Source organism: Mobula birostris, chromosome 7 (assembly GCF_030028105.1).
Source record: "Mobula birostris isolate sMobBir1 chromosome 7, sMobBir1.hap1, whole genome shotgun sequence".
Classification (NCBI taxonomy): Eukaryota; Metazoa; Chordata; class Chondrichthyes; order Myliobatiformes; family Myliobatidae; genus Mobula; species Mobula birostris.
The window spans coordinates 71312115-71331392 of NC_092376.1; the positions used below are offsets into that span (position 1 = coordinate 71312115).

At 41.3% G+C, this 19278-nt stretch overlaps 2 protein-coding genes across 2 annotated transcripts in view; one reads left to right on the forward strand and one right to left on the reverse strand.

Moving 5' to 3' along the window:
- Positions 1-19278, reverse strand: part of slc36a4 (solute carrier family 36 member 4) — a 270519-nt gene that overhangs the window by 49440 nt on the left and 201801 nt on the right. The window lies entirely within an intron of this gene.
- The window catches only part of LOC140200282 (uncharacterized), a 44314-nt gene continuing 40429 nt past the window's right edge, over positions 15394-19278 (forward strand). The window contains exon 1 of the mRNA XM_072263379.1: positions 15394-16144. Coding sequence (XP_072119480.1) covers positions 15619-16144 — 526 coding nt within the window. The 5' untranslated portion in view covers positions 15394-15618. The remainder of the gene's footprint in view (positions 16145-19278) is intronic.

Here is a 19278-nt window from a genome sequence, read left to right on the forward strand (position 1 = left end):
AAAATCTGCAAATGCTGGAAATCCAAGCAACACACACAAAATGGCCTGCTGAATTCCTCCAGCATTCTGTGTGTGTTATTTTTTTTCAACTTGCATTTCTTGATGCATGTTTAGATGACATGGCTTTTCATTAGAGAAAATTGTGATATGAGCTATTTACTAGGACATACTCCCCCCCAAAAAGCAAGTGTTGCCTCTATTGAAATAATGAAATTCCAATCCATTCAAACTTTGCCATTTGCTTCTAATCCTGTTTTTGTATTAAACGTGTAGAATCATAGGATGCTTCCAGCAAGAGAGAACTATTCTTGTAAATCTTTTCTGAATCTTCCCTGATGTCTTCAATATCATTCCTGTAATGTGGCAACTAGATCTGAACAAAAGCCTCCAGTAGAGGTGGACCAGCAAAGAGAAATGCAAAGACCAAACCTGAACAGGTAAGTATTCAATAATCCAGCAATGCAGATGTCACATTTCCAATAAATATTTCTGCAATAACAAAAATTCTGTTTCAGTAATTGTCTAAAGAGGAGCTTAAATCATGTCTTTAACTTATGGTTTGTAGAGCGAGGAAAGAAAGGGTACATTCCAGATGTCTTATTTAGACAAGAGGTAAAGGGAAATCTGTAGCCATGGGTGTTTTTTTTACAGAATGGTCAGCTAAAACATTAATGGCTTTTACTTTCTTCTCTTAAGATCAACCAAGTCTTGCAACAAAATATGCAAGATAATTTTTCTCACACAAAATATTCCAGCTAATCTGATCTAGCTTTTTGCCTTCTGAGTAATTAGTGCATGGAAGGCAAACAGAATGGAGGCATACTCCTTTAAATGAAAACACCAGTACATCAAGAGGTCCGACTCTGTCAGTGAAACGCTTCCAGAAGCTGTACTTCTGGACAAATTAGTATCACCAGCTGAGTTTCACAGCTTCTTGCTTCATCTTCTGGGGAATGATAAATTTTAAGTATGAGTCAGAGAGGAGGGGCAATGAAGTTTTTTTTTAAATTAAGCACAGATTGGTGAGGTAAAATTATTTCCACACATGACTGCAAGATTTGTGGAAAGAGAAAACTGGAACATTGCTGCAGTACATGAATATTGGCCGTGTTTCCCTTTGCAGTGCTGTGTGGTAAACCTCTTAGCCTTCTATTCTGTTCTCACAAAGACCAGAACAAGCAGAAGACATGAAGGTACAGGACAGTAATGCTGAGACAATTTAGGGTGACGATGAGTGCCCTAGGAAGGAGGAAGGGAGAGTAGCATCAATATTCCTATCCTCATGCAAACCTGGAGGATGCTAATGTTGAGATGAAACTGGACTGTTATCACTTCATTCAGGAGCTGTGATGGGGTCTGCCATGACAGAGATGATGAAATATATTGTCCACATCACAAAGATGAGCAGTATAGAAAACAAGTTAAATAAAATCATTAAATTATAAAGAGACACTGATAAATTAAGTAAATAGAATGAAACACTGTTAAATGGGTTGCAATGCAGGCAAATAAGATACCATTCACTTCGAACCAGGAAAGAATAATAAGAGTACTCTTGAAAGGCTGATATACTAAAAGAAGCAAAATTATTGAAGGGTCTCAGGTCCATGTACCTAGATGAGACTCAGGAAAATACCAAACAGGCAACTGTGGCACCTAGAACACTGGAGTATGAGCGGGCATAAGTTGTGTTGCACAAAAACCTGCATAAGGAATATGATTGGCAATTCTATACATATAGGAATTAGGCTATTTGGCCCTTCAAGTCTGCTCTGCCATTTCATCATGGCAGATCCACTTTCCCTCTCAGCCCCAATCTCCTGCCTTCTCCCCGTATCCCTTCATGCCCTGACTAAACAAGAATCTATCAACCTTTTTGCCTTAAATGTACCCACTGACTTGGCCTCCTCAGCTGCCTGTGGCAATGAATTCCACACATTCACCACTCTCTTAGGTTATATCTTAGCAAGGATATATTGAGCTTAGAGAGAGTGCAGCATAGAGTTACCTCAATAATACATGGATTCCAAAGATTCCAGTATGTGGGTGGATTACACCAATTAGTGTATATAGCTGAAACTTAGAAGGTTCTCGGTAATTTAATACAACTTTTCAGAAAATTCAAAAGAAAGCATGTTTGCAGGTAAATGGTTTCCATTGGTTGGGTAATAAATAGCTGAAGAGCAGAGGTACATCTCTGGAGAATTAAGTAAGGAAACACTTCTGTAAACACGGCAGTAAAATCATGAAATTATTTTTAGAAGAGAGTATTTACTATCTGATTTGTTGTTAATTCTAAACACGACACTAATAGTTCTTTGATACCCTAGTTATCAAGGGATATGCTGTATATAGATCTTGGTCAAGATTTATTCACGATGTCATTAGCGAAACAGAACTGAGAACCAAATAGTTCTAGAATTCCTCTTCTAAATGTCTCTGCCTTCTTTCTCCTTCTTCTCTTTTAAGCTGTCCCTTAAACACACAACTTTGATTCAGCTTTTGGTCCTCTCTCCAACATCTCCTCCTTCATCTCAGAGTTTAAATGTGTTTACAATTTGTGAAGTTTTGGAGAACTTCTCTGCATTGATGCTGATATAAATATATTTGTATTCTTATAAAAAAGTTACATACAGCAAAGTTAAATTTAAAGACAAAATATTATACAGGAAACATAGCACCCAACACAGAATCTGGATGTTAAAACAATTATTGAAATGTATATGATTTTCCAAAAATAAATGGTCAAAATTTAGTTAGATTTAAGTTTTGCTTATAATAAGGTAAAGACAGCTTTAATGTAGTAAGTGTATTGACATTAGTAGATACTTCACAGGGAGAGTATTTTTGGATCCTATTTTCTGTTGCAGATTTAACTAAGTGTCCACACATTACTTGTGTTGCCTTTTTTAAGCAAGACGTCAATGAAAGTAAAAGATGATGAATAACTATGAAAGGAACCTATTCATTTTGATTGCTTCCTGCAATAATTTCTCGATAACATTTCACCTTTGCTGTAAAACCCTATCTGGTCATTATTACAGCTATCCCAAAGTTGTACGAGCAGGGTTAGTAAGTTGTGGCCGTGGTACGCTGGCACTAGAAGCGTGATGGCACTTGTGGGCTGTGCCCAGTACATCCTCGGATTGTGTTGGTTGTTGATGCAAGTGACACATTTTACTGCATGTTTCAATATTTCAGTGTATATGTGACAAATAAAGCTAATCTTTTTCTCTAATCTACTCTCATAAAATGTAATATATTTAATCTGTCAGGTTCTGCATTAATGCCTTTGAATAAGTTGAATTTTAAAGTCAAATACTAATCACTGAAACCCATTTAATGTGAAGAAAATCCTTTCAACATATCATCAGAATTCCTTGTCAAATAATCCTGGAGGCAAAACAAAACAAAAATAACAGGAGTTATAGTACCTTGATGAAAGAATGTGGTCACTGTGGAATGCCAATGAGTAGCAGAAATACGTGAGTCCTAGATAAGGACTAACTATGAAAGTGATAATTAGTGCAAAATGATAGAAAACATTTGTAATATTGGATAGTGATCAAAGGCAGTGGCAACATTGGATGGGGGTGAGGTGCAATGGGAACGTGATAATGAGAAGCAGTAAAAAAAAAGTGAGTGGTAATGAGAGAAATGATCGTTCTGGACGGCGATAGGATAAAGTGAATGTAACGCACAGCGATAACAGACAGCTGTAACACTGGAAGACAAGAGATTGGAGACGCTAGATCCTGGAGCAACAATCAACAAGCTGGAGGAACTCAGTGGGTCAGGCAACATCTGTGGAGAGAAATTGACAGCTAGACCCTTCATCTGGACTAACACTTGATATTGATAAGAGACCCTAGTCGCACTAGTGCTGATGACAGTCTGTGATAACATTGGATGGTTATTGCAGCTAGTGGTTACATTGAATGATGGAGATTTTGGCTATTGATAAACAGCCACATTAACTTTGGATGGTGATGAGAACCAGTATAGTAACACTAATTGCTGATGACCAGCTGTGGTAACACTGGGTGGTGCTGTGCAATCAGCCTACTCTGAAGCCAGCTAGCTATTCAATTTTCCAGTTGTCTTTGATTGTATTCATTGTATTTTTGTGGGGTGACTTATTGAAGGCCTTCTAGTATCTAGATAAGTTTACTACAGTGCTGTATCTACTCTGTTACTACTTCAAAAAATCATTAAGGCTAGTCAAACCAGATTTTCCTTTTGAAATTCATATTGACTATTCATTTCCCATTTGTAAATGTTCTGTTCACTGATTCAGTAGGGACTCCATTACTTTCTCTTCCTCAAGCTGACTGACGTATAAGAAATTTCTATCCTTTTCTTAAAAAAAAGCACAACTTTATCACTGGCGAGTCCAAATAAGATCTGATCTTCCCAGTACAAAGTTGGTCAGAGCTGCCTGTCAAGTAAGTCAGCTACTCATTTTCATGATTTGTGTTCCTGTACTGATTTCACAAACTCAACCCACCTATGCCCACAGAATTAATGACCCTTTCCAGGTAGCAGAAGCCAACATGTGGAGTGAGAAGTGAGTGATTTGGAGTCTGATGTGGGAGTCATATGAAGAGGTGAGTTTCAGGACTATGTTCCTTTTCAGTGAAAGAAAGACTGCTGAAAATTGTTAGTTGATAATTGATAACAGTAGCCAAGAAAAATATTTTAGAGTCAAGTGGAGGAGCCAGAGTTGGGAACTGCAGTCATAGGGACCCGTTAAGCTGAGTGGAGTTGGAGCAAAGAACTGAGCCTGATGTTGGAAGTTTTTTCTCAGACAGGAAGGGGAGGAGGTTAGAGATGGCACAAAGTAATGAAAATAACAAATGGGAGATGATATGGGGGAGAGGAGTTGTATGGAAGATAGTGAATGGCAGGTTTCTGGGAAATGAAGTGGCAAAATGAGAATTGTAATGGCTTACTGTCTGGCGATGAAGGCAGTAGATGGGGTTTAAATAAAGGAAGGATGAAGAGTCTAAGGTTTTGAGTGTTGGACCTGTATATGAAATCAATCCAATTAGTCTAAGATTTGAGAAATGGATTAAGAGATATTGTGGGTGCAAAACTTTCAAGAGATAGGAAATTCTGATTATTCTGTCAAGACAACAATCAATGTAATAAAGCTTTGGGGTTAAAAGCTGTGAGAGGAAGGAAATTGATATTAATGAGTTATATTGAACAACAGTGGCTTTGTGGAGTAATTGCTGGAGTGCCTCAGGTGTATCCATGGACCAAGTTAAAAATAATTTTGTTGGGGAGAAAGTTATGGATGCTAAACATTTAAAATAGTCTTGTGATGGAGTTAAACAGTTAGCCTACTGGTGTTAATTAAATTTGATGAAATAAAAGTTACTGGATAGGGTTAATTTAGCTTATATGAGTTATATGGTTTGAGACTATGTGCTGCCCCCTCTGAAATGTTTTCAATGACAGAAGTTTGGTCAGGAAGCAGCTGCATGTAAAGGTAAAAAGTGGTGTGGGAGATGTGGTGGAGAACATGATTATGGCAATTATGAAGAAGATGTTAGGCTAAATTTTAGTAACTGCAGAGGAGAACATGGTTCTGCTTAATGCGGGGTGTAATATAAGAAAGCTGTGGAAGTGTGGTGTGTTTAGATGGAAATGGACATGTCATATGCAGAAGCTCTGCAGAAAATATGGAAGACAGTGTTAGTGAGACCTATTAATATCCAGAATGCAGATAGTTTAAAGATAGTGTAAAGTGCATAATCATATAACAAAGAATTTTCTGATTGTTGATAAACTAAAGAATGCTAGATGCCTGTTAGCTGTCAAGGATTTAAGAAATTAATTGAAGATTTACCAAATGAACTTGATTGAAATCTTTTTTTAAGATATAAGGTTAAGTTGATATAAGATGTAATTGGAAAAATGGGCAATTGAGGAGTGACTACCTCTGCCGTGGGTTAGCACAGAGTTTTGGAAGTTAGGGTTGTTTCTGTGTCAATTGTGGTTGAAATTTAGTGAAAGAATAGTAAAGTACAGATAATTATTTTTACAACCATAGTGAAAGGTTAACACCTGATGTATTGGAAAGTGTGGGTGGAAATGGGAAAATAAAGTTGTATGGTGTGGGGTTTTAATGCTCAGAGTACAAAGGATTGTAGTAACACAAATGTGAATGGGATGGTGGTGGAAGACTTTCTGAAAGAAAAGTGTTTGGTGTGCTTGGATGATGGTGGGAGTATAAGGATAAACCTATTTTAACAACAGCTTCTGCTAGTGATCCTACAATGGTATCTGAAAAAATAGCAAGGGTGCATAGTTCATTAACGCATAACAATACAAGACAGAGTTTATACTTTATTAGGAGTTTGAAGGGATTTGGTATGTCAACAAAAACTTCTATAGATGTACCGTGGAGAGCATTCTGACAGGCAGCATCACTGTCTGGTTTTGGGGTGGGTGGGGGGGAGCTACTGCATAGGACTGAAATAAGCTTCGGAGGGTCATAAATTTAGTCTGCTCCATTTTGGGTACTAGCCAACAAGGTACCCAGAACATCTTCAAGGAACAATGTCTCAGAAAGGCAGCACCCATTATTAAGGACCCACTGCACCCAGGGCATCTCCTTTTCTCATTGTTGCCATCAGGTAGGAGGTACAGAAGCCTGAAGGCACACACTCAGTGATTCAAGAACAGTTCTTCCCCTCCGCCGTCCGATTCCGAAATGGACGTTGAACCCATGAACACTACCTCACTTATTTAATATATTATTTCTGTTTTACACTATTTTTAATCTATTCAATATAGATATACTGATTGATTTGTTCATTATTATTATTTCTTCTACATTATATATTATATTGAACTGCTGCTGCGAAGTTAACAAATTTCATGACACATGCTGGTGATAATAAACCTGATTCTGATCTGTGGGGAGTGATCATTCCCTATCAATCTCCTCAATAGGAAAAGGTGTATATCAAAGGAAAGGTTCTCATATCCCCAGATGGAATTTTAAAAAGGCAAATTGGGGTGTATTTGATGAATAATAGATTTCCTGATCATTTGGTTTTGGAGGATATTGAGTTGAGTAATAATACCATGTGCTCTGTACGCAATCGCGAAGAAATCGATTCCCAGGTTGTTGGGAGCCAGTAAAAGGAGAGCTGTTCCTTGGTGGATGGATGAATGTTTAAAAAAAAGCTGTGAGGAAGCAGAATAAAGCTGTTAGGAAAGTTAGGCAGTGCTTATTCCTGTTTGTATTTCATACAATATGAAAGAGTTAGAGAATTGGTGAGAAGGGCAAAGAAATTGTATTGGAGAATGTATTGTGATAGCTTGGGAAAGAGATCCAGGTAAAGGAAGGTTTGCATGGTGGGGAGAAGGTTGCAGTAACTTCCACTGGGGGGGAGGAAAAATTAGATTAGATTCAACCTTATCGTCATTGTGCTGAGTACAGATACAAAGCCAATGAAATGCAGTTAGCATCTGACCAGAAATGCAAATAGTGTTATTTACAAAATAACTGCAAATAAAAAGTGCTACAGCACACAAATGAAGAAGTACTGAGACAGTACAATATGGGTGCAATACTGCTTAGCGCTGTGAAGTTCTTCCTGAGCCTGCTGGTGCGGGAGCAGAGGCTCCTGTAGCGCCTACCAGATGGGAGGAGAGTAAAACGTCCATGGTTAGGGTGAGGTGCATCCTTGATAATGCTTTTTGCCCTGCCCAGGCAGCGTTTATGGTAGATGTTCTCAATGGTGGGTAATTGGATGCTGATAATCCACATGGCAGTTTTCACCACACGCTGGAGTGCTTTGTGGTCTGATACAGGACAATTGCCACACCACATTGAAATGCAGTTGGTGAGAAAACCTTATGGACAACTGCACTATCCATAGGGTTACCATGAGTCAACAGCGACTTGACTGCACTCAACAACATGGGGACAAATTTGAAAGGGGTAGTGAGTACAGGACTGAAGATGCTATATGAAAATTCATGCAGTATTCCAAATAAGGTAGGTGATCTGGTAGCAGGCATGACAATGTGGATATCACTGCAGAAAGAAGAACACAGTTGGGAGCTCTACATCTAAGGATATATATTGTATTGAAAGGCAAGGCAGGTGGACACTGGAGTAAAGGGAATTACAAAGGCTTGAGAGGAGCTGGCCAAGGTTGATTGGAAAGAGACACTAGCAGGGATGATGGCAGAACAGCAATGGCTGGAGTTTCTGGGAGCAATTCAGAAGGCAGGAGAGATTTGTCCCAAAGAAGTATTCTATAGGGAGGATGAGGCAATTATGGCTATCACGGGAAGCCAAGAACAGCAAAAAAGCAAAAGAGGGCATACAATCAGTGGCCACTTCATTGGATACCTCGTGTACCTAACAAAGTGGCTCCTGGGTGTATTTTTGTGGTCTTTTGCTGCCGTAGCCCACCCACCTCCTGCCCCCCAACCCCAGGATCAACAGGTTGTGCATTCAGAGGTGCTCTTCTGCACACCACTGTTGTAACATGTGATTATTTGAGTTACTGTCTCCTTTCTGTCAGTTTGAACCAGCCCAATCATTCTCCTCTGACCTCTCATTAACAAGGCACTTCTGCCCATAGAACTGCTGCTCACTGAATAATTTCTGTTTTTTGTACCATTCCCTGTAAACTCTCGAGACAGTCATGTGTGAAAATCCCGGGTGACTAGCAGTTTCTGAGATACTCAAACAACCTGCCTGGCACCAACATTCATTCCATGGTCAGTCACATAGATCACATTTCTTTCCCATTCTGATATTTAGTCTGAACAACAAATGAACCTCTTGACCGTGCCTGCATGCTTTTATGCAATGAGTTCCTGCCACACGATTGGCTCATTAGATAGTTGCATTAAAAACCAGGTGTACCTAATGAAGCGGTCACTCTGCATAATAGAGCAAAATTAGTGGGAAGCTGAAGGATTTTGAAGTACAACAGAAGAAAACTTCAAAAAAGCAATAAAGAGTGAAAAAGATGAAACATGAAGGTAAGCTAGCCAATAATATAAAATGGGATATTAAAAGGTTTTTCAGATGTATAGAGCCTAAGAGAGAAGAGTGGATATCAGACCAATGGAAATGACGCTGGAGAGGTAGGAATGGGGGAGAAAGAAATGGTGGGCCAACCTTATGAATTTTGATCAGGTTTCACTGTGGAAGACACCAGAGTATCCCAGAAATTCGAGTGTGAGTGTAGTTGCTATTACTAAGGTGAAGATGCTTGGGAGACTGAAAGGTCTGAAAGTAATAAGTCACCTGGACAGATAGACTGCACCCGATGATTCTGAACAAGGTTACTGAAGAGATTGTGGAAGCATTAGTGGTGATCTTGCAAGAATCACTATATTCTGGAATGGTTCCAGAAGATGGGGAAAATTGCAAACATCACCCTTTAAGAAAGAAGTGAGGCAGAAGAAAGGAAATTACAGGCCAATTTAACTGACTTTGGTTGGCAAGATGTTAGAGTCCATTATTAAGGATAAAGTTTTGAGTTATTTGGAGGCACGTGATACAACAGGCCAAAGTCAGCAATGTTTCCTTAAGGGGAAATCTTGACTGACAAATCTGTTGGAATTCTTTGAAGAAATAACAGGCAGGATAAACAAAGCAGAGTCAGTGGATATTGTTCATTTGGATTCAGAATCAGGTCTAATATCACTGGCATACGTTGTGAAATCTGTTAACTTTGTGGCATTTATACATGAAAAATATAGGAAAAACTGAATTACAGTAAGTATATATGTATACTAAATAGTTAAATTAAATAAGTAGTTCAAAAACAAAAATAGTGAGGTAGTATTCATGGGTTCAATGTCCATTCAGAAACCTGATGGTAAAGCAGAAGAAGCTGTTCCTGAGTCATTGAGTGTGTGCCTTCAAGCTTCTGTACCTCCTTCCTGATGGTAACATTGAGAAGAGGGCATGTCCTGGCTGATGGAGGCCTTAATGATGACCACTGCCTTTCTGAAGGCACCACTCCTTGAAGATGTCTTAGATACTACGGAGGCTAGTACCCATGATGGAGCTGACTAATTTTATAATTCTCTGCAGTTTACTTTGATCCTGTGCAGTAGTCACCTTCCCCCCCACCCTCCATACAGATTGGCGATGCAGCCAGTCAGAATGCACTCCATGTACATCTGTAAAACTTTTGAGTATTTTAGGTGACAACCTTAACCTCCTCAATATCCTAATGAAATATAGCCCTTGTCTTGTCTTCTTTAGCTGCATCGATATGTTGGGACCAGGTTAGGTCCTCAGAGATACTGACACCCAGGAACGTGAAATTGCTCATCCTCTCCATCCCTGATCCCTCTGAGGACTGGTTCCTGTTCTCTTGTCTTGCCCTTTCTGATCCACAATCAGCTCTTTCATCTTACTGACATCGAGTGCAAGGTTGTTGCTGCTACACTACACAATTAGCTGGTTTATCTCACTTCTGTACACCCTCTTGTCACCATCTGAGATTCTGCCAACAATGGTTGCATCAACAACAAATTTATAGAAGCTATTTGAGCTATACCTATCCACACAGTTACGGGTATAGAGAAAGTAGAACAGTGGGCTAAGCACACATTCCTGAGGTGTGCAAGTATTGATCGTCAGTGAGGTGGAGATGTTATTACCACTCCACACAGATAGTGATCTTCTGGTTAGGAAGTTGAGGATCCAGTTGCAGAGGGAGGTACAGAGGCCCAGGTTCTGGAGCGCTTCAATCAGAACTGTAGGAATGATGCTGTTAAATGCTGAGCCATAGTCAATAAACAACATCCGGATATAGATATTTGTATGGTCCAGGTGATCCAAGGCTGTCTGGAGAGCCATTGGCCTATTATGGCAATTGGCAAGTGCAGTGAGTCCAGGTCCTTGCTAAGACAGGAGTTGATTCTGGCCATGACCAACCTCTCAAAGCATTTCATCATGGTAGGTGTGAGTGCTGCTGGACGATAGTCATTAACGCAGCTCACTCTTGGGCACTGGTATAATTGTTGCCCTTTGGAAGCAGGTGGGAACTTCTGACAGTAGCAGTGAGATAGAAAATATCCTTGAATACCCCTGCTAGTTGGTTGGCATAAGTTTTCAGAGCCTTACCACGTACTTCACCAGGGCCTGCTGCCTTGCCAGGGTTCACCCTCCTGAAAAGGCAACCTGACGTCGGCCTCTGAGACAGAGATCACAAGGTCACCAGGTGCTGCGGGGAACCTCATGGCTGTAGTTTTATTCTCCCATTCAAAGCGAGCATAAAAGGTGTTGAGTTCATCTGGTAGTGAAGTATTGTTGCCATTCATGCTAATGGATTTTGCTTTGTAGGAAGTAATGTCCTGAAAACCCTGCCAGAGTCAATGTACATCTGATGTCGCCTCCAACCATGGTCAGAATTGTTTCTTCACTCTTGAAATAGCCCTCCGCAAGTCATACCTGGTTTTCTTGTACAGACTTGGGCCACCAGACTTAAATGCCACAGAACTAGCCCTCAGTAGACTATGCACCTCCTGGTTCATCCATGGTTTTGATTTGGGAATGTACAATGAAGTTTTCATCGGCACACACTCAACCACACAGGTTTTAATGAAGTTGGTGACAACTGTGGCATACTCATTCCCTGAATACTGTCCAGTCCGCCGATTCAAAGTAGTCCTGTAAATGCCCCTGTGCTTCCCTTGTCCAAACCCTCTTGGTCCTCACTACTGTTGCTGCAGCCTTTAGTCTCTGTCTGTACTCAGCCAGGTAATCAGACTTTCCAAAGTGTGGGCGTGGGATAGCACAGTGCTCTTGATGGTGGTGTAATAGTGGTCCAGTGTATTGTTTCCTTTGGTGCTACAAGTGATTTGTTGATGATAATTATTTAGTGACTTTTTCAAGCTGGCCTGCTTAAAATCCCCCAAAATGATAGGGATGGCATCAGGATGTGCTGTTTCATGCCTGTTGATAACATCGCTCAGTTTGGCTAGAACCTGTCTGACATTGGCCTGAGGTGGAATGTACACCGCTACCAAAATGATCACTGAAATTTCCCGCAGAAGGTAAAATAGTCGACACTTGATCGTGAGGTGCTCCAGGCCCAGTGAACAGGAATGGGACAGCACCGACACGTTCATACACCACGAGGAAATGATCATGAAGCATTCAGAAGGTGCTACACGTAAAATAAAAAACAAAATAAGAGCCCATGGGATTACAGGAAAGATACTAGCATGTATAGAAGATTGGCTGACTTCAGGAAACACAGGAATGAAGGAAGATTTTCTGTTGGTGACTAGTGGTGTTCTGCAGGGTTCAGTGTTGGGACTACTTTTAACAATACATGTCGATGATCTGGATGGCAGAATTGATTTCTTTGTGGGCAGGTTTGCAGATGATATGAAGATAGGTGGAGGGGGGAGGTAGTATTGAGAAGCAAGGAGCCTGCAGAAAGTCCTGGATAGATTTGAATGGGCAAAGAAGTGGCAGATGAAATACTGTGTAGTGTATGCTAATGAATTTTCATAGAAAGAATAAAGGTGTTTTCTAAATGCCGAGCAAATTCAGACATCAGACGTTCAGCCTTGGGAGTTCCAGTGCAGGGTTCCCTAAAGGTCAACTTGCAGGCTGAGTCAGTGAAAGGAAGGCAAATCCAATGTTAGCATTCATTTCGAGAGAACAGGAATAAAAAAAAAGCAAGGATGTACTGCTGAGGCTTTATAAGGCATTGTTCTGACCGTACATGGAATATGGTAAGCAGTTTTGGATGCCTCATCTTAGAAAGGATGTGCTGACATTGGAGAGGGTCCAGAGGAGGTTCACAAGAATGATCCCGGGAATGAAGGGGTCAACATATGAAGGCTCTGCCTGGAGTTTATAAGCTGAGGGGGGAGAGGTGGGTGGGAATCTCGATGACACCTATCAAATATTTAAAGGCCGAAATGGATGTTTCCTGGAGTCTGGGAGACTCGGACCACAGGGCATGGCCTCAGAATATAAGGGCGTCCCTTTAGAACAGGGATAAGGAGGAATTTCCTTAGCTAGAGGGTGGAATTCATTTCCATGGGTGGCTTTGAAGGCCAAGTGATTGGATATATTTAAAGTGGAGGTTGATAGGTTCTTGATTAGTAAGGGAGTTAAAGGTTTGGGGGAGAAGGCAGGAGAATGGGGTTGAGGGGGATAATAAATCAGACAAGATATGGCACAGCTGATTTGATGGGCCAAACGGCCAAATTCTGCTCTGTCTTGTGATCTATGGTCTAAAGTTAGTCCCTTCTGCACACACGATGTCCATATTCCTACCTTCATGTGCCTATCTCAGAGCCTCTTGAATGCCTCCATGGCATTTGCCTGTACCAGCACCCCTGCGAGGGCATTCGGGACACAGACCACTTGGTTTATATATATTTTTTAAAAAGAATTTGTCCCAGATATCTCCTTTGAACTTGCCTAAGTGCATGCCCTCTGGTATTAGCCATTTCAAACTTAGCGGAGGGAAAAGATCCTGGTTGTACACTCTATGTCTTGCGTAATTTTATAACCATCTGTGTGTTATTATAAAGGCATCTCATCAGCTAATACAATGAGCAGATGTTCTGTCATGCACTAGGCTGAAATGAAGATACTGCTGCCTTTTGTCCGATTCAGACGGAGATTGTTCTGCTATTCTAAACAGCTGTTTGCCTTTTAAGTTGGGTGGCTGATAGTTAAATTCCTGTTGTTTGAGTGAAAATGCATTTACCGCAGCAGAGATGAATAGCCTCTGGGGATTTGTGTTACATAGACAAACTTTGAGAATATTGTAATAACATAGGGATAGACCTTATGTGTAAAACAATTAACAAGCTCAAGCTAACAAATGAGGTTACTGACATAAATACTACTAAGAATTATAATCAACAGTTAGTAATTATATATGTGGAACTGTTTACCGTCGGAAATGGCTGCACTGATGTTTTTAAGAGAAAGCAGGATTAGTGCACGAGAAAGATAGGAATAGAGGGACAGCCGATACACATAAAGTGGGGATGCATGTGAGGTGGAATAGTGGCATACATCAAATTATCTGCTGCTGTCTGTGAATTCAATGAAATTCTATGCTATTGTACAGTAGTCCAGGAATACTGGTGTGTTAAAGAATAATGGGTTTGAGTCTGTCAAGGGAATACCATGCTTCTTCAGTATAGTTATATATTGCTCCGAACATTATTTGCTAAGGTATATAGTTCTAAATTTCTGAAGGAATGCAAAGGTAATGATAATGATGAACACTATAAAAGATATTAGTACATAATTAGAATGAAGCAGGTCAATTGAGTTCAACCATCACAGATTTGTAATATCTAATACATCTAATGAAGCTCTCTGATAAAACATAGACTGTCAAGTTTGCCTGAGGGAATGTAGAGGAAGTTATCTAGATATTCTGATGTAAAACTAGGGATGATGCCACCATTCATAACTCAAAATCAAGCCAGAAAAGCACATGCTAACTGTTCACAAGAGGCTACTGCTCTGAGGGGAAAGTTCACTTGGAGAGTGGGGACACTGATAGGCTTGTTTGTCTTTAAGTTTTGGCTTCATATAAAACTTGAGGCCAAGCAGAGGTTACAACAGAGAACCAGATAATACCAAGTTCAATGTCAGCAATACTTGTTGCTTTAAGACAGTTATCCCTTTAAGGATAATGTATTGCACTAAAAATTGTCTGAGGTCCTCTAAAATATAAGGAAAAGTCCAGTAGCAGTCTATGGAGAGTCTTTGAATATACAAAGACAACCTTCTATTGGCTCTATAGAAAAAGGGATCCATCAAGGACTAACTGTGAACATTTGGGAAAATAATGGATTTTTAAAAAAATACAAGCCAAATGATTGGAAGAGTTATGAAAAGTAACACCAATTAACCAAAAATGATTGGAGGGGAAATGGTTATGAGAATAAATTAATGTATATAAAAAGATATAATTTGTATTTTTCTTTGCAGAAGGCACAATTGATGTAGCAGTAATAGAAGGGAACCGGGGTCTACAGGCAGTGAGGAACAAAAGATAATTAATGTCATTATGTACTAGGAAAAAAATTGGGACTAAAACTGGAATAAATTCCCTAGCCTGAGAGGGATAAATTTGTCAGAGTTACTTCAGCAATGATTATAAGGTTTAAAAATGCTTGGGTTTGTTTACAATGGATTTAGATGCATTCCAGAGTGAACAATGCCTCTGGACAAATTATTCTGCCACAGTACAGTACATTTGCTGATGGTGCTATGACATGGAACATACCAATAATTAGCTCACCAGTGCACTGTCTGGCCTTTTCCAGGATCACTTGGTTCGAAACCTCATTAAAGACTTTGTGTAAATACAAACTAAAAGATTGTGCCCCTTAGTGCGCATGCGCCAGTCGTGCATGCCGCCTGTTACAGCCGTTCCGATCAGATTCTTACTTTATAACTTACGTTATTTTTTGTATTTTTTTTCTTCACGGTAACACGTGGAAGCTGGACCCTCTCTAACATGCTGGTAGAGAGTTTTATTTGGGTTTTTAGCGCTGGAAATATTTACATCCCGACACGCGGGACAGAAGCATGGTCGCATTGCTCATTCCAGGGACCAGCTTGCGCTAATGCCGGCCGGTTTAGCGAGCAGAGCGGCAGACACCCCTGCTGAAATCTGGAGGAAAACACACAGAGGATGCAGAGGAGGATCACAAAGTCGAGGAAAGAGGACCAGGTCGAAACAGCAGAGATTTATGGAGAAGAGGAGTTCGGTGGGCAATAAAATGGACGAGTTCACGGCGCTAGCCAGGAGTCAGAGAACATTTCGGGAGTGCAATGTTATGTGTTTCACTGGAACGGGGCTGCACGAGGACATATCCGATCAAAACTTCTCCATGGACGGCTTCCAGACCGTTCCGGCTGACCAGAAGCGCACTGACAGTGGTAAGCGTAAAGGAGTTGGGTGCTTACTGTTCTGGTTAACAACGGATGGTGCAATCCTGGTCATATTACGATTGAGGAACGTGTTTGTAGACCGGATATTGAACTTTTTACTGTTGGACTTCGGCCACATTCCACCGAGATTCAACACTGGGCGGCACGGGAGGTCGTTCCTGCCTGTGGCCATCGAACTTGCAGCTCCTCCCGTGGAAGGTCAGACACCCTGAGCCAATAGACTGGTCCTGGACTTTTTTTCCATCTGGCATAGTTTGCATTTTGTTGTTTGATTGTTTGTGGGGTTTGTATTGCTATATTTATGCTCTATTCTTGGTTGGTGCGGCTGTAACGAAACCCAATTTCCCTCGGGATCAATAAAGTATATCTATCTACCTATTGTATTCAAAGCAGCATGTGATCAAGTGTGGTATCAAGGAATCTGGATAAGACTGAAATCACTGAGCATTGGGGAGAAACTACCTCCAGAATGGAATCAAATCCAGACATCCCACCTCTCCCGGAGGTCTCCTGTATATTAATAGTGGCTCCCTGATGCCCACAAATTATATAAAATGTCCCGGAAATCAGTATTTTTTGAGAGAGAAAGCGAGCGCGAGAGAAACCACGGGAGAGAGAGAGTGCGCAAAAGCGAGAGAGAGTGTGAGACAGACCACGAGAGTGAGGGAGTGCGAGAGAGAGAGAGAGAGAGAGAGTGAGCACGCGCCATGGCAGAGTGTTCCAAAAAAAGAAAATATAAAACATACATCACCCCAGACTATCCTAAAGTGTACCCCTGCCTAACGGGTCAAAAATAATGACAGTGTGGGTTAAAACTGTAAAAGACATGTTGAGGTGAGCTTAATAGGTGTCACTCGTTCATTAACATAGCTAATGTTATTTAAACTAGCTGGCTAGCTGCTAAGGAGCTACTCTATTGCAGACATCCCACCTCTCCTGGAAGTTCCGGGAGTCTCCCGCAAATTGATGGTGCTACCTTCCTGAAATGAGTTTTTGTAGGGTGGGATGTCTGCAAATCTTACACATAGAAGGGTGGTTGAAGTTGGTGAATATAAATAACCTAGCAACAGGATTTCACTGCAGGAATTCCTGGGGTCAAGATACTAACCTCTAATCTTCTGTCTTGCGCTAACATCAAAAAGTCCAAACTGAAGTTTGTTGATGATTTCACAAGACTTTAAAGATGAAGCTTAGACATTTGACAGGATATGAACAACACTGAGGGAACAGCTAATTAGGTGGCAGGAAACATTTGCCTGGAGAGAAAGATGCATCTCTTGTGATATAATATCCAACTTCTCCCCAGCTCTTATAACAAAAGAAATTATGTTGCTGCTCCAGGTAACTTCTTGATCATTGATGGTGACTTAGCAAACATAATTCTGTTGTTAAACTCACTCTTGTTGGAGGTGACGATAGGCTCGTGTTTGTATAGTGAAATTGACACATTATTGCAGTGAAATCATGGAGCCAAGCCATTAACATCCAACAAATACAACCATCTTTCTATGGTTAAGATTTGATTTCAGTGTGCAGACTGTTCTTCCTGTTGTTGAGTAACTTCAGTTTTACTTGGACCCCTTGATGCCACACTTGATCGCCTGCTGCCTTGATGACGAAAATAACCACTCTCACCTTTCATCTAGATGCCCTTTGCTTTGTGTTCATCCTAAGGTTTTGATGAGGTTTAGAGCCAAGTGATCTTGGAAAAGGCCAATCAGTACACCGGTGAAAGTGAAAATGAATCTCGGGTTGGATATGGTGATATATGCACTTTGATCATGTTTACTTTGAACTTTGGGCAAATTATTGGTGAGTGCAGTTCAGTAACACCATCGGCAATATCTACCACCAATTGGCTGACTAGAGTAGTCTGATGATTCGCATGGTCTGTCCCTCTCTCTCAGGTCAGGACATAGCTGGGAAATTTTCCAGTTGGTGCCAATTAATACTGTGGCAGAACAACTTGTATAGAAATATTGCTCACTCTGGAATGCACCTGAAACGAGAACGTTATCTGGTACCATTATAGAAAAACCCAAGATTTAATAACCCTCTACTTGAAGAAACTTCTCTTCACCTTAGTTCTCTTATGACAGTTTCCATACATTTATTGACATACAGTACAGAGTAGACCTTTTCAGCCCTGTGAGCCGCGCTGCTCAGCATTACCCTGGGATTTAATCCAAGCCTAATCATGGGACAATACACAATGACAAAATAAACCTGCCAACTGGTATGGCATGTCTATGGCAGATGAAGGAGCGAGTGCGGGGATTGGCTGAGAAGGAGTGGCTGATTTAAAAAGCCGGTCGTGAGAAGTGAGTTAACCAGACCTTCGAGGTTGGAGGAGGCGCGGCAGGTGAAGGAGTGAGTGCGGGGATTGGCTGATTTAAAATTATCAACTAATATAAGCAAGGCTCGCTCTAGGGGAGCAGCCTGTCGGGGAGCGGCCTTGTCGAGGGAAGTGCCTTGCGAGAAAAGTGCGAGTCTTTGGCTCAGGAGTCTTTGGTGAGGAGGCTGAGAGTGGAAACTACGCCACAGTTGGAGAGGGGGAGAAGAGATGACCGCTAGGCTGATTCAGTGTGCTGCGTGCATGATGTGGGAGGTCAGGGACACTGATGGTGCCTCTGGCTCCTACACCTGTGGAAAATGTGTCCAGATTCAGTTTCTGAAGGACCGTGTTGCAGCACTGGAGAGGCAACTGGATGACGTTAGGTTAATCCAGGAGAACGAGAGTTTTCTGGACAGGACCTACAGTGAGGTCGTTACACCCAGGATACAGGAAGAGAGTAGGAGGACGACGATGAGCAAGGAAAGGATGCTTGAAGTACGGGAGACCCCGGGAGATGTGCCTCTCATAAACAGGTTCTCCCTCTTGGAAGCTGTCGGGACAGAAGACAGTGCCAGTCTGAGAGGCGGACGGGTCTGCGAGTCAACAATTGGCGCTGAGGAAAAGTCGAGGAGACAGACTTCAGACAGAACCGTGGTAGTAGGGGACTCCATAGTGAGAGGTACAGAAAGGGGTTTCTGTGGCAACAGGTGAGATTTAAGGATGGTGTGTTGCCTCCCTGGTGCCGGGATCCAGGATGTCACGGACCGATTGCAGGGAATCCTCAAGAGTGAAGGTGAACATCCGGAAGTGGTGGTGCATGTCGGCACAAATGACGTGGGGAGGAAGGGGAAAGACAATCTACAGCGCGACTTCAGAGAACTCGGAAGAAGGCTGAAAAGCAGGACTTCCAGGGTGGCTATCTCCGGTTTGCTTCCAGTTCCCCGTGCTGGAGTGGTCAAGAATAAGGAGATAATGGATCTGAATGTGTGGCTGAGGA